This window comes from Schistocerca nitens, chromosome 1 (assembly GCF_023898315.1).
Source record: "Schistocerca nitens isolate TAMUIC-IGC-003100 chromosome 1, iqSchNite1.1, whole genome shotgun sequence".
In the NCBI taxonomy this organism is placed as follows: Eukaryota; Metazoa; Arthropoda; class Insecta; order Orthoptera; family Acrididae; genus Schistocerca; species Schistocerca nitens.
Genome location: NC_064614.1, coordinates 167,470,222 through 167,483,681, shown reverse-complemented (window position 1 = coordinate 167,483,681; position 13,460 = coordinate 167,470,222). Strand labels below are relative to the sequence as shown.

The following is a 13,460-nucleotide window of genomic DNA, read 5'->3' as shown; positions in this document are numbered from 1 at the left end:
CAACACAGACATCACAATGGCATCACCTTTACACGAATGGCTTTGAACGGTTGGCCCAGGCAAGAAACTACACGTGACGCAATCAGTTCAACGACCTCAGCCCTAGAACATGATAATAATTGTCCAACATTTTTTGCCTGTTCCAAGTATATTTCTTTGAATATCCACAGCTTACCAGAAACAGTTTAAGAGGTTGGTCGATTTGTTCCTTTCCAAAGAGAGCTATTGAGTGGCTAATGACGATTACGATGGGACGTTCAGCTGTAATGTTTCTTGCCGACAAGTATTTGACCCATTTCACACTCCAGTAACCTGTCGCTGACGCGATGTTCAAGAACAGTTTTGCTCTCTTATGAGCGTAGTTTGACCATATCACCAGCTATGATAAATGGTCGTATATGCACACACTGGGATACGCGATATCGATCGATATGTGACACCACTGAGGGGCAGAGACTGGCGGACAGTTGCGCTAAAGCACCAAAGAATGATTTAAGAGGAGGAAGAGTGTAGTAAGATAGGGTGGAGAGTGAATGCTGTGTGGTTAAGTGGTGCTCCCGCCACCAGTAAGGTGCGATCCGCGGACGTGGTGGAGAACCTCGGAAGGTGACGGTGGGCCGCGGCGGCGTGCGCGGCCTCTGGGGAGGCGGGGGCGGCTGGTAGCGGCTGCGGGGGCGGTGGGCGGCGGGGTCGAACGGCTGCGACGCAAACCGGTCCGCAGCGGCGGCGGCTGGGGCGGCCTGGCACGGTGGCAGCGGCTGCGGCGGAGGCGGCGCCGGGGCGGCCCTAGCGGCGCGGTGGGCGGCGCCGCCCACGGGCCGGGCGCGTGCCGGCGAGGCGGACTTGGGCCGCGGGAAGCGGTGCGCCGCCCACTGCCGGCAGCCGAGGTAGGGCGCGATGTCGCGCAACTCGCGAACGTCGGGCGCCGACGTGAACATGTGGCCCAACAGCGAGACGCGCTCGAAGCGGTCGCGCAGCCGGCGAACCTCGCCCGTGTAGTGCGGCGACAGCGGCGGCGGCGGTGGGGGCGGCGGCGTGGGCGGCGGTTGCGCGCGGCCCAGCAGCGCGGCCGCCTTGCTGATGACGTTGATGCGTGGCATGAGGCGACGCGCGGCGCGCAGCGGCACGCGCGCCACGGCCAGGGGGCGGCGGGGGCGGCGAGCGCGCTCTAGCTCGGGGTCGCTGCTCCAGCGCCGCCCCACCGCCGCCCCGCCGCCGCCGCCCTCGGCGCTCTGGCGACACTCGAAGCGCTCCCGCAACCGGCGAACTTCGCCTTGCCGCCGACCCTGCAACCAACACACCAACGCATCACATTTGCCTGTGGTGAAACTGTGCGGTTTACATGTATACATTCTCCTGTAATTAACAATAAAGTCACGAAAACACTGCTGCCTTCCTGGTGCAGCTGAAATATACGCCAGTAAGTGTTTGATGTCTATTGGGGCGAAGTTCTTTGGAATCTGGAAGATCTGTAACACAAACATTTCAAGTTGCTCGTAAATTTCACTTGTTTATAATGTTTTACCTCTGTTCTTTTGCTAATTTGCTGAAGTAAACTCATCCGTTTACATTCCTTCTACGGTGTGATTCTCATTAACGTTTGAAAAATTCGGAAGCGACGTAGATGACGGTGAGACAAGTCATTTAGTGTAAGACACATGGGGTCGCAAGTGTCTGGAAATACCCCAAAAGTGCATAAGAGATGTTGAAAATGTGACATCAGCAGATGATACCTTGCCGCACACGCAGCGATTGAGCCTATCGGTGTGTCGACCCTGATCATTCCAAACCAATGCACGTCGGTGTGGTTCGGGGCCTATGCACAGGCGGCTCAGGATTCGACTCTTACGTCTGGGCCGGCCGAAGCGGCCGAGCGGTTCTAGGCGCTACAGTCAGGAACCGCGCGACCGCCACGGTCGCAGGTTCGAATCCTGCCTCGGGCATGGATGTGTGTGATGTCCTTAGGTTAGTTAGGTTTAAGTAGTTCTAAGTTCTAGGGGACTGATGACCTCAGAAGTTAAGTCCCATAGTGCTCAGAGCCATTTATTTTTTTTCTTACGTCTGGCAAGCAGTATTATTTTTTCACTGCGGTAGGCAGTTGCGTGTTTACATTGCGGTAACATTTATTATTTTATTCACCGGCCTCGCAGTCTCTGCTGGTTAATTGAAAAGTAAGTACAACAAATACCTATAGTATTGCGGTACAAGTAAATGAGTAGAAGCTTCCGAAACATGTAATTAGTAGTAAATGACCTACGTTTTCTGTACGATATAATGCCTATAAACAAAAAAGAAGGGGCAAATGGAAAGAAACAAAAAATAAAAACAGTTTTTAGTTGGTTACAGCAAGGACAATAATTTTGTAGCTTCTGCACTTGCAACAGACCACATTTACACGAGGTGTTCGAAATTAGCACCCTTTGCTCGAGAGCAAGTATTGCATGGCTCAACCATCCCTTCACGCTCAAGCCCAACCCCTGCACGTGCGGCGAGGGACGTTATGTGGTGACATCACATGTTCAACATTTCTCATTCATTTTTGGGGTTTTCCCCGACATTTGTGACCTCGTGTGTCTCATATTAAATTGTTAAATTGTCTCAGCGTCATCTACGTCGCTTGGGGGGGGGGTTTAAACGCTAATAAGGATCACTCTGTACATAGGACTCCTATTCAAGGTTCTATACCTTTTGTGGATTTTGGCCCTTAAAAGTGCCGTAGCAACATTTCTGCAAATCGTTATAGCTGGGAGAGATTCGTGATGTGGAATTTCCTGGGGGGCTCAAGCTGACACTTTCCGTTCAGCGGCCTTGTCTCTTGTATAGTCTGTGGCTGAATACTGCACACCAATATGGTATAAGAGTATGCATCTCAGTAAGGTGGGTGCTCATTTGAACGATACCATGAGGATCATAACGGGCACCTTCAGATCAACTCCTCTACACTGGCTCTCTGCTCCCAGTATCATTGCTCCACCGCATTTGAGACGACAGGAAGCATTGACTCACGAATGGGAAAAAAATCAATAACTTAGAGTTTCACCAAAGGCTAGCTGTCCCGGAAATTGTGCTCCATCCAGAATGCATGCGTCTCAAGTCAAGGAAACCATTCTATGCAGATCGTGAGAATCACCAACTTAAGATTAAAGATGTGTGAAGATGGAGACATGGAAAAACAACACCAGCACTCCACTGCAGAGCGAAAATCTCATTCTGGACACCAGCATACGTCGTAAAAACCTCGAAGACCTCACACGTATACCAGATTTGCAACTGCCTAGAAAAACCTGGTGTCTGTTCAACAGAATCCGATATGAACACGGGTGAGCTCAGTCCTTCAAGAGCAAACAGGGACTCTCAGACTCCTCAGTATGTGACAGTGTAGCTTCAGAGCAGACCACTTACCATATTGTAGAAGAATGGTCAAAGAGGTGTTTCAGTGGACAATGGAAGCATATCATCGATGCCTCTCCAACAATACTGGAATGAAGACACAAAGGCATTGATTTATATCAATGGTGCACGTTGAAAGTTCGTGCCGGATCGTGTTTCGAAACTGGGTCTCCTGCTTAATAGACATTACGCTGACCACATCTACGAAAGAACAGACACCACATACTGTATGTAACATTGGAATGGATAGATTCTCTTGACATCACTCTGTAAGGTATTTCATTGTATAAATATTGATGCGAATTTTATATGTATATCAACGTGAGGCAATACTGACCCTACGAATTATCTGAGAAAATAGATTAAGGAAAGGCAAACCTACGTTTCTAGCATTTGTAGACTTAGAGAAAGCTTTTGACTGGAATACTCTCTTTCAAATTCTAAAGGTGGCAGGGGTAAAATACAGGGAGCGAAAGGCTATTTACAATTTGTATAGGAACCAGATGGCATTTACAAGAGTCGAGGGGCGTGAAAGGGAAGCAGTGGTTGGGAAGGGAGTGAGACAGGGTTGTAGCCTATCCCCGACGTTATTCAATCTGTATATTGAGCAAATAGTAAAGGAAGCAAAAGAAAAATTTGGGGTAGGAATTAAAATCCATGGAGAAGAAATAAAAACTTTGAGGTTCGCCGATGACATTGTAATTCTGTCAGAGACAGCAAAGGACCTGGAAGAGCAGCTAACGGAATGGACAGTGTCTTGAAAGGAGGATATAAGATGAACATCAACACAAGCAAAACAAGATTAATGGAATGTAGTCGAGAGCAAAATAACTGATGATGGTCGAAGAGAGAGGATATAAAATGTAGATTGGCAATGGCAAGGAAAGCGTTTCTGAAGAAGAGAAATTTGTTAACATCGAGTGTAGATATAAGTGTCAGGAAGTCGTTTCTGAAAGTATTTGCATGGAGTGTAGTCATGTATGGAAATGAAACATGGACGATAAATAGTTTGGACAAGAAGAGAATAGAAGCTTTCGAAATGTGGTGCTACAGAAGAATGCTGAAGATTAGAAGGGTAGATCACATAACTATTGAGGAGGTACTGAATAGGATTGGGGAGAAGAGGAGTTTGTGGCACAACTTGACCAGAAGAAGGGATCGGTTGGTAGGACATGTTCTGAGGCATCAAGGGATCACCAATTTAGTATTGGAGGGCAGCGTGGAGGGTAAAAATCGTAGAGGGAGACCGAGAGATGAATACACTAAGCAGATTAAGAAGGACGTAGGTTGCAGTAGGTACTGGGAGATGAAGAAGCTTGCACAGGATAGAGTAGCACGGAGAGCTGCATCAAACCAGTCTCAGGACTGAAGACCACAACAGCAAAACATGACAGATAGTTATAATAGCCTGTGTTCTGCGCATAATTTGTTAATATTTATGTTGACTTGTAACTTTGTACTAGAATGGTTATCTCAGAAAGGTTTATTGTGAACCGTAAAATATTATATAGTTTAGTGAACCATATACACTGTCGAAAGAAATGTAATGATAGTGCAGAAAACGCTGATGGGAAGTCGCTCTCTGTTACAGAATCAAAAGTGCGAGCCGGAAAAGGCGGAGGGCGCGAACAGGACAAAATGTCGATCTGTCGTTAGCAGTCAAGCGAGACACATCTCCGTGTGTGCGTGAGGGCAAAATATCTCCAGTTTCAAACGAGTTAGAGCCTAGGATAGATGCTAGTTCTGCATTTTAAGGCGTAGAACGCTAACACTACGCTCTGTGACGACTGGTAATTGGAAGAAGAACCTTATCTGAGCCTTGTAAACGCTGAAACCATATCCACGTGATTCTCTTATAAGGTTTATAATTTAACCAGCAATTAGCCATACCTATGGTTTTAAAAGGTTGTAACTAAAACCATTACCAGTTTCGGATTTATTACAAGTCTACCCCGCGATGGTCTTCCATGCATTCCTTTTTTTCCTGCTGATGTACTGTTTTGTGTTCATTACTGCTGTGGTGCAGATAAGATAAACGAAAGTATTTTCGTCCATATTACGGTAAAGTTACGAGGAATGTTTTCATTTTTACCTTTACAGAAACTTCCAAGAAATGCTTTTTAAGTTAATAAAACATCAAATGTGGTGAAAACTTAACGAACTGTGAACGAAAAAAATCTGTTTATCTCAGTGCACCACACTTGTAACGAACACAAAACGAGGCACCGACAGGAAAGAAAACAAACCTGTAAGACCCAGCTGTAGATGGATTTGTAATAAATCCGAAACCAGTAAAAGTATGAGTTAAATTTTTAAGGCCAGACTTGTTGCTGCTTTAATTATAAACTTTATAACTGTACTACAGTCGTCTCTCAACGCGTCAACTTTCGGCAAACTGGCGTACGTAGTACATTCTGGTGACGACACAGCGCTTCGCGCCGTCGCTTCCAGCCTAAGTGCTGTTTCCATAAGAAAAGAAAAAAATGCATAAGTCAGTATTCATTCTGTGTTTTTTGTGAATATATTGATAGAATGTAATTTACGTGTGTTTACAGAATGTTATTGGCCCAATCATATTACCTACAATAGAATCCGGATCTTAAAATCAACGTTAGTTTTACAATTATAATGTAAAACAGTAAAATTCATTCTAACAAGGACAGAGATTAGCGAAATTAGTTGAACTGGTTGAGAAATAACGTACAGATTGAACGAAGCCAAAATAGTTTTCACATGTATTATTTAGCAATACCAAAGTAAAATTTGAAGTTTATTAAAAACATTTATTAATTTGAAAATAGCTTGACTCTATCAGTGCTATTCAACAAATTTAAGGGAAATGTTTAATGGCTGTTAAAATTCCCTTGTTTTCTGTGTGATAACACTATATTTATCAATGTGAACTTGTGCTAAATAGTATCTTTGTAAAGAAAGTCTGCTGTTTGACTTCCATTATAACTTTACTTGCTGATTTATTCAAAACTATCCACTGTCCCTTCCCCTTTTGAACTGGAAGAATAAAAACATCGTCATTTGTGAGTAATTTTATTTCTTTTTCTATTACAATTTCACAATATTTCTTGCTGATATTGCACCTGATACCTATCAGTCGCATACCACGTCATCATTTTGACCATTTTTATCTCGTCCGGTTGCAAGTGGCTCGTTTTTTACAGTAATTTGTACCTGATAATAATCGTGACGCTATGATTTTGCCAGACACAGCAAAGGAGTTGAAAGAGCAGCTGAACGGAATGGACAGAGGAGGATTGAGTTGAGCATCAATAAAAGCAAAACAAGGACAATGGAATGTATTCGAATTAAATTAGATGAAGCTGAGGGAAGTAGAATAGGGAACGCGACACTGAAGGTAGTAGAATGGTTTTGCTATTTGGGGAGCAAAACAACTGATGATGGCCGAAGTAGAGAGGATATAAAATGTAGACTCGCAATGGCATGAAAAGCATTTCTGAAGAAGAGTAATTTGTTAATATCGAATGTACATTTAAATGTTAGCAAGTCTTTTCTGAAGGTATTTGTCTGGAGTGTAGCCATGTATAAGAGTGAAACATGGACGATAAACAGTTTAGACAAGACAACAACAGAAGCTTTTGAAATAAGATGCCACAGAAGAACGCTGAAAATTAGATGGATAGTTCAGTAACCACTGAGGTGGTACTGAATAGAAATGGAGAGAAAAGAAATTTGTGGCGCAGCTGACTGGGAGAAGGATCAATTCAAAGAACACATTCTGAGACATCAAGGGATCACCAATTTAGTAGTGGATGGAAGTGTGGAGGGTAAAAATTGTAGAGGGAGACAAAGAGACGAAGAGGTGACGAGGCTTGCACAGGAGACAGTAGCATGGGGAGCTGCATCAAACCTGTCTTCGGACTGAAGGCCACAACAGTAACAAAAAACCCTAGTGATACAAGTAACGAAGCTTCGAATGAGCTTGCCGTGAAAGAATGCTTTTGCAGAGAAGCTACTGCTTCCCAGAAAGCAGCAGTTTGCTATTTTTGCTTTTCCTATTGTTTACACAGTTTTGAAGGTTCACACAAAGGCACATGAAGAATTTCGTCAGCTCTACGTCTCCATCACTAAGAATAGGGACCATGTCTGCCCCAGTCTGAATATAGAATACACTGCAGTCGATCTGCAGTGTACCTCTATTGGAGGTGGCCGAGATAGTGTGGCTGTGTGAGAATGTGAGTGCTGTTAACTCTGAAGTAGGATTCTTGAGATAGTTCAGCAACTTTTGAAGTCTTGGTTGTGTGTGTCTATCAGTTACTCAATGCATCTGATGGCCATTGGCAAGGGTGAGATGAAGGTAGTAGTTCTGACGAGGTGGAAAGCGTCAGCCCTGGTTTGCCGAACTCCTGTCTGTGCGTGTCGGAGATGATACACAACAAGAAACATTATCTATGGAGATGTAGGGCTTTTGTGTACAGTTTGACTAAAACGTCGCCGTCGAATCAATATCAAAATTTTGCCAACTGAGCAACTCGGCGAAAGTCAGCAAGGTTTGTTACAAGAGAAAACGGCCCACGTTAAATCGGGCGCAGGGTAAATGTAGAACAATGCCGACACGATAGTCTTTAGAATTCCACATTCTTTGCTGTGTTACAGTCTCCAAGAGGCGACAATCGAAACTATTACAAGTACGCAACGGGCGTTCATACCAACCGAAATACGTCGCCAAGAATTTCACCTCAGTCAACCATGCATTCCGAACGACGCCAAAGGGCACAACTTGCTAGAATAGAGTATACAAAAGCAAAGAAAATTTTGTTTATTGTTGAAGATTTTATGGCGTGATTCTTTTCACGGCTCTGAATAAGCTATCAGTACTTTACTTATTTATAAAATAATGAAGAAAAGCTTCCATTTATCACAGGGCTTTTGTAACACAAGCTTGTAACAAAAATCGCGTTGACAGCATGAATGTGAAAACCCCTTAAAAAGGTTTTACTTGACTGCATCATGATTTTTATATTTAATATTACACTATCGGTCATCAAACGCTGGAAACACTCGCTTTCGTTAAAAATCAAGCAGAATGGCCACATAAAAACGATAATAAGAAAGTCAGATGACTAATGAGATTCGTTTAAAGAATTTTAAGGAACTCACTCGTGAAAGAGGTAGCTTACAAAATACTGTTTTTCACGATTTTCGAGTGCTGTTTGTCTGTTTTGAATCTTTATCACGTGATATTACCCGAGAATATAGACGCCATACTAGGTGCACTCAACTTATAACACCTCCGATTTTTTTTCTCGGGGCTAGTAACAGAGAAAAATATGCGGACCGTTTTAAAATATGCGTACAGTCTTTGTGATTATGTGACAGAGATGGCAGCACTGCACGGGACACAGAATTCTAGTGTGAACGACGAGTGTGAGGACTATTTAAGATATGTGGCGAAAAGTGTCTTCCAGGTGCCGAGTGATGACAGGATGAATGCGACTTTCTTTTCATCGATTGTGACAACTGATGAGACATGGTAGCGATTTTACAATGGTCAAACCAGACTCCTCAAGAAGCAATCGCAGCGGCCATGGAATTATGGCGGCGACGTTGTGAAAAACGGGTGCGGCTGCAGGGAGATTACGTTGAGATGTGACCCAAGTTTCACAATTTTCCTGCGGGAAAAAATATCGGAGACAGAGCAACACGGTTCGTCACTAGTATGTTTAGTGAGCGCGAGCACATGACGGAAATGCCCTTGCTACAGTAACATATCCCGTAAGAGAGGCGTTGTGCATCACATTACTGTTTAGACTCCTAGAACGTGTTAAGCTGATTGTGCGGTAATTCTCGCACTTGTCGGCTCTTGCATTCTTCAGAATTGTTTGATGTTTTTGCGAAAGTCTGATGGTGTATCTCCGGTATCATACATTATGCACACAAACGTGGATAGTTGTTTTGTTGCCACTTTCCCCAATGATTTTAGAAATTCCGATAGAATTTTATCCATCCCTTCCGCCTTATTTGATCTCAAATCTTCGAAAGATCCTTTAAATCCCGATTTTAGTACTAGATTTCCTGCCTCTTCTGTATCGACTCATGCTTCTTCTTCCATCACATCATCAGACATGGCCACCTCACAGAAGCCTTCAATGTACTCTCTCCATCTATCTGCTTTCTCCTCTGCGTTTAACAATGGAATTCCCATTGCAGTCTTAATGTTATCACCCTTGCGTTTAATTTCTCCGAAGGTTATTTTGATTTTTCTGTATTCTGAGTGAGTTCCTCCGGCAATCATTTCTTTTTAGATTTCTTCACATTTATCACGCAACCATTTCATCTTCCTGTTTATTTTATCCCTAAGTGACTTGTATCTCTGTATTCCCGAACTTCTTTAACATTTTTGCATTCCCTTCTTTCGTCGATTAACTGAAGTATTCCTTCTGTTATCCTTGGTTTCTTCGGAGTTACCTTCCTTGTACCTATGTTTTTCATTCCAGCCCGAGGAAGTAATGGATACCGTAACAGACAAAATCAAAAAATGCCTTATGCTTGAAGTGAAGATGACAGATGATAATAGCCCGTGACTACTGACTTGTCGAATTATTGGTCATATTAGCATAACCTGTTAATACGATCAACTGCAGACCCCCAAGGCGTGGCTCAGAAGTTCTGCTTCTGAGGTGGTTTCAGCTGCCGAACTGCACCTCTTCTACCGCGCAGTGGTTGCACGCAGCCCACTACTTCATTGTCCCCCGCCCCCTTCCATGTCCTCTATGCAGATATGCGCAAACTTATTTTGTGCGCAATCCACACGTTGTGCCTCGCCCTATCGCTGTTTCTCGCCACCATCAAACAATGAAGTAGTTAACAGAATTAAAAAACAATAGAAAGGTTGTGCTGCAGCTTAAGAAAGTTACAAGTTACGAAAGTGACGTTAGACAACGATCTTTACACAAAAAACCTTAATAGGCTCTTATCTATGAGCAAAGGGGGGGAGAGAGAGAGAGAGAGAGAGAGAGAGAGAGAGAGAGAGAGAGAGAGAGCACTGAAATGCTTGCCGACGTGACTTAAGTAATCTGAACACCGGCCCCTATGCTTCACTTAAGCTACAGACTCTGTCAACGTAGACTAAATTATTCGACACACAATTTCAACTGCCTGCTGTATTACACTGTAGTAGAAATTCCCCGCCTTTACTATAACGCTGCGTTCTTCACGGCTGAGGCATGAAATGAAGTACGAAGATACAATAGTAACACGAAGTTTACTTGGGAACTTATCACCATCAGCAGACAAACATAAATTTGAAATTTTCTAATTTTCACTAATAACTTTCCCTAACAGTGTTCCGTACATCAAATCAACAGATTTTCCTTCTCCATCACTCTGAAAATTTGTATCATAGTCACGGAAACGCCCTGCGTATATGTTGTTTTTTGAAACTTCCTGGCAGATTAAAACTGTGTGCTCTTGTTTTTTGATCGTAGTATATACTGCAACACGGTGCACCTCACAGTAAGTAAATAATCTGTTACGAAATGGTCGTCTGTGGGATTTTTAACGACGTTACACCAGATTATCAAAGCGCTGTGCCAAACTTATCGTACTCTCAGCTTTGGAGACCATCGTCGCCTGGAATGCAGGCAACAACTCTTACATGCGGTGCTCTGTGGCTGCAGATCTTTCGTCTGTAAAGGCGCGGTGCTGAGTCACAATAAGCTTCCGGTTGATGCTAGTGAACGTCAGGCCTTAGTCAGCTGATAGTCGAATCATGGTTCGCGCTTCCATCACAACATAGACTCACCAATCCCTCTGCAGTATTCAGTAATCGCCTGATTCCGGCGCTATGTATCTGCCTTCGTAACTGCTGATTTACATAAGAGATGATTGTGGTTCTGTGCAGTTGTACGTCCCCTGATACATAAACTACGCATAACTAAGCGAATTTGCCCTATACCGCCATCTGTAGTACATATGTTGGCTATTTTCGCACCAAGAGTGATTTTGGTAACTGTTCTCATCTTTTGATGAATTTTCGAATAATACCAAATAGGTGCATTGCTTCGCTGTGAAAAACCTATAAAATCATTTGTATCTGAGTCTGTTAGATGAAGGAGCGACTAACTGCTAAATAAATTCTTGATCCTAAGCGCATTATCTCTTGTTTTAAAATGAAGCCTACATTCACATTTTTTCTTAATATTAAGTGGAGCCCTTCCACGCCCGCACTTGCATGGTGACCATTGAAAAAGATCTGTCACCACTGCTTTGGTTAGTATCTAAAAGGAATTTCGCTGAAAACGCAACGATTTATTTTCCCCTTGTTTGTTAACTATTTGTAGCTTTCAGAGAAGTATCATGAGTGGCGAATTTTGAGTTAAACCTACACGTTTCTCTTGTTGCCGTGTTAAAATTTGTTTATGAAATAGCACATCCTCGGTACAAATTAAACGTGTAATGTCTTCACTTAGACTGTTCCAAAACCCATTAAGACACTACATTCTTTCACCGAAGAAGTCAGTAGTTGGTGGAATTACACGGTAGATAAATAAGTTTTGCATAATACCCACAAAGAAAAGTACTCTTCTCTTTGCATGCCGTCGTTTTCGCGACGTGATAACAAATGAGCGCGCGACATTAAATTAATCTTCTTGACAATGGTGACGGATAGAGACCTCCACCCAAGCCTACAGAAAAATTCAGTACGTTAGCTAAATTTCATGCGCAGCAACATACTGTATAATATGCACCAAACGCAAAATCATAGCGACCCTTGTTATCGATTGCAAACTTTTTCGCAGTGTCTTACTTCCACGTAAATAATACAATAACGATGGCCATTAACGAAATGAACAGCATGAAGCTGACATATAAAGCTATAAGTAACGCAAAAATCAAAATTTTTACCGAATAATTTATGTGAAATCGTTTGAGAAAGATGGCACAGCGCGCGCCTCGATTCTATCATTGTCGTCTGGCCGAAAGGTGGCAAAGATTGTCGTCCTCTCCTTTGCGTTGGGCGAAAATTGGGCACGCCGCATCGGTCACCGTATCTTGCGCGGAATCTACGGTGGTATTTCCGTCCAACCAGATTTGCACCGTGGCTTTTCAGACCAGAGCCTTCGCCACTGTTGCGGTTTTCTTTGATGGTCGGAAAACCCATGTCTAAAATATTTGTGGTTGGAAACACAACATTGACGTCACGGGGTCGCAAAGTCCACGAGACTCTTGACGCTGCAGCAGGGAGAAGCATCCCACAGTGCTGCTCCTGACCACATCAGTGGACACAGCAGTCGCACATCGTCTTCTTCCCCGGCGAGTGCCGTTTCCGCCTACAGCATCACGATGCCATGTGTGGAAGATCAGAGGAGAACGAAATTTTTCACATTACATTCATCACCGTCATATTGACCTTGCACCTTGGGTTGCTACTTGGTACACAACACTATGAAGGCTTTCACGACCGGATGTTTCACCTGCCGAGAATTCTTCCGGGTTGTATGGGCGTGGTCCATGGAACTCTTCTATCCCTGACGTTCCGTCCAAAGCTACGTTGCACATCTTCGGAGGTGCTCCTGGTTGTGCTGAGTGTTGTCGACTGACGAGTCGGACGTCGAAAAACGGCCTGAATACCGTGTAAAGTGGGCGTGGTCTGGATTTCACGTGACAGCACAGGTAAACCTTGTTAAACATAAAATATAACTGTGGATCATAGTACTCAAAGATAAAAACTTCTTATCGATTCTGTAGCGGCACTGCCCATATATCGAAGAGCTAAAAGGATTTGTGCGCCGGAATACCTGGACGCAGAGTTAGGACATCTAAAGCAGGCTTTTGAGAAGAATGGGTACTCTAGTAAGGAAATAAATATTTTGCGACCGAATAACAGGAGGCCTAAGAACAACGATAGGTCACAGCGATGGAAGAACACAGTTTCTCTACCCTGCATCAACAAAGTAACGGATCAAATCGGCAAGATCTTAAGGAAACATAACGTTCGACCGATTTTCATACCAACTAAGTAAACAGGCCAAGCACTTCGTTCCGTTAAGGATAAACGTCTCCCTCTATCTGCAAGTGGTGTATACCAGATTCCA

At 43.6% G+C, this 13,460-nt stretch overlaps 1 protein-coding gene across 1 annotated transcript in view; it reads right to left on the bottom strand.

Moving 5' to 3' along the window:
- Window positions 1-350: 350 nt before the first annotated feature.
- Window positions 351-13,460, bottom strand: part of LOC126234476 (serine/arginine repetitive matrix protein 2-like) — an 894,711-nt gene continuing 881,601 nt past the window's right edge. The window contains exon 25 of the mRNA XM_049943200.1: window positions 351-1,286. Within this exon, the coding sequence (XP_049799157.1) occupies window positions 351-1,286 (936 nt within the window). The remainder of the gene's footprint in view (window positions 1,287-13,460) is intronic.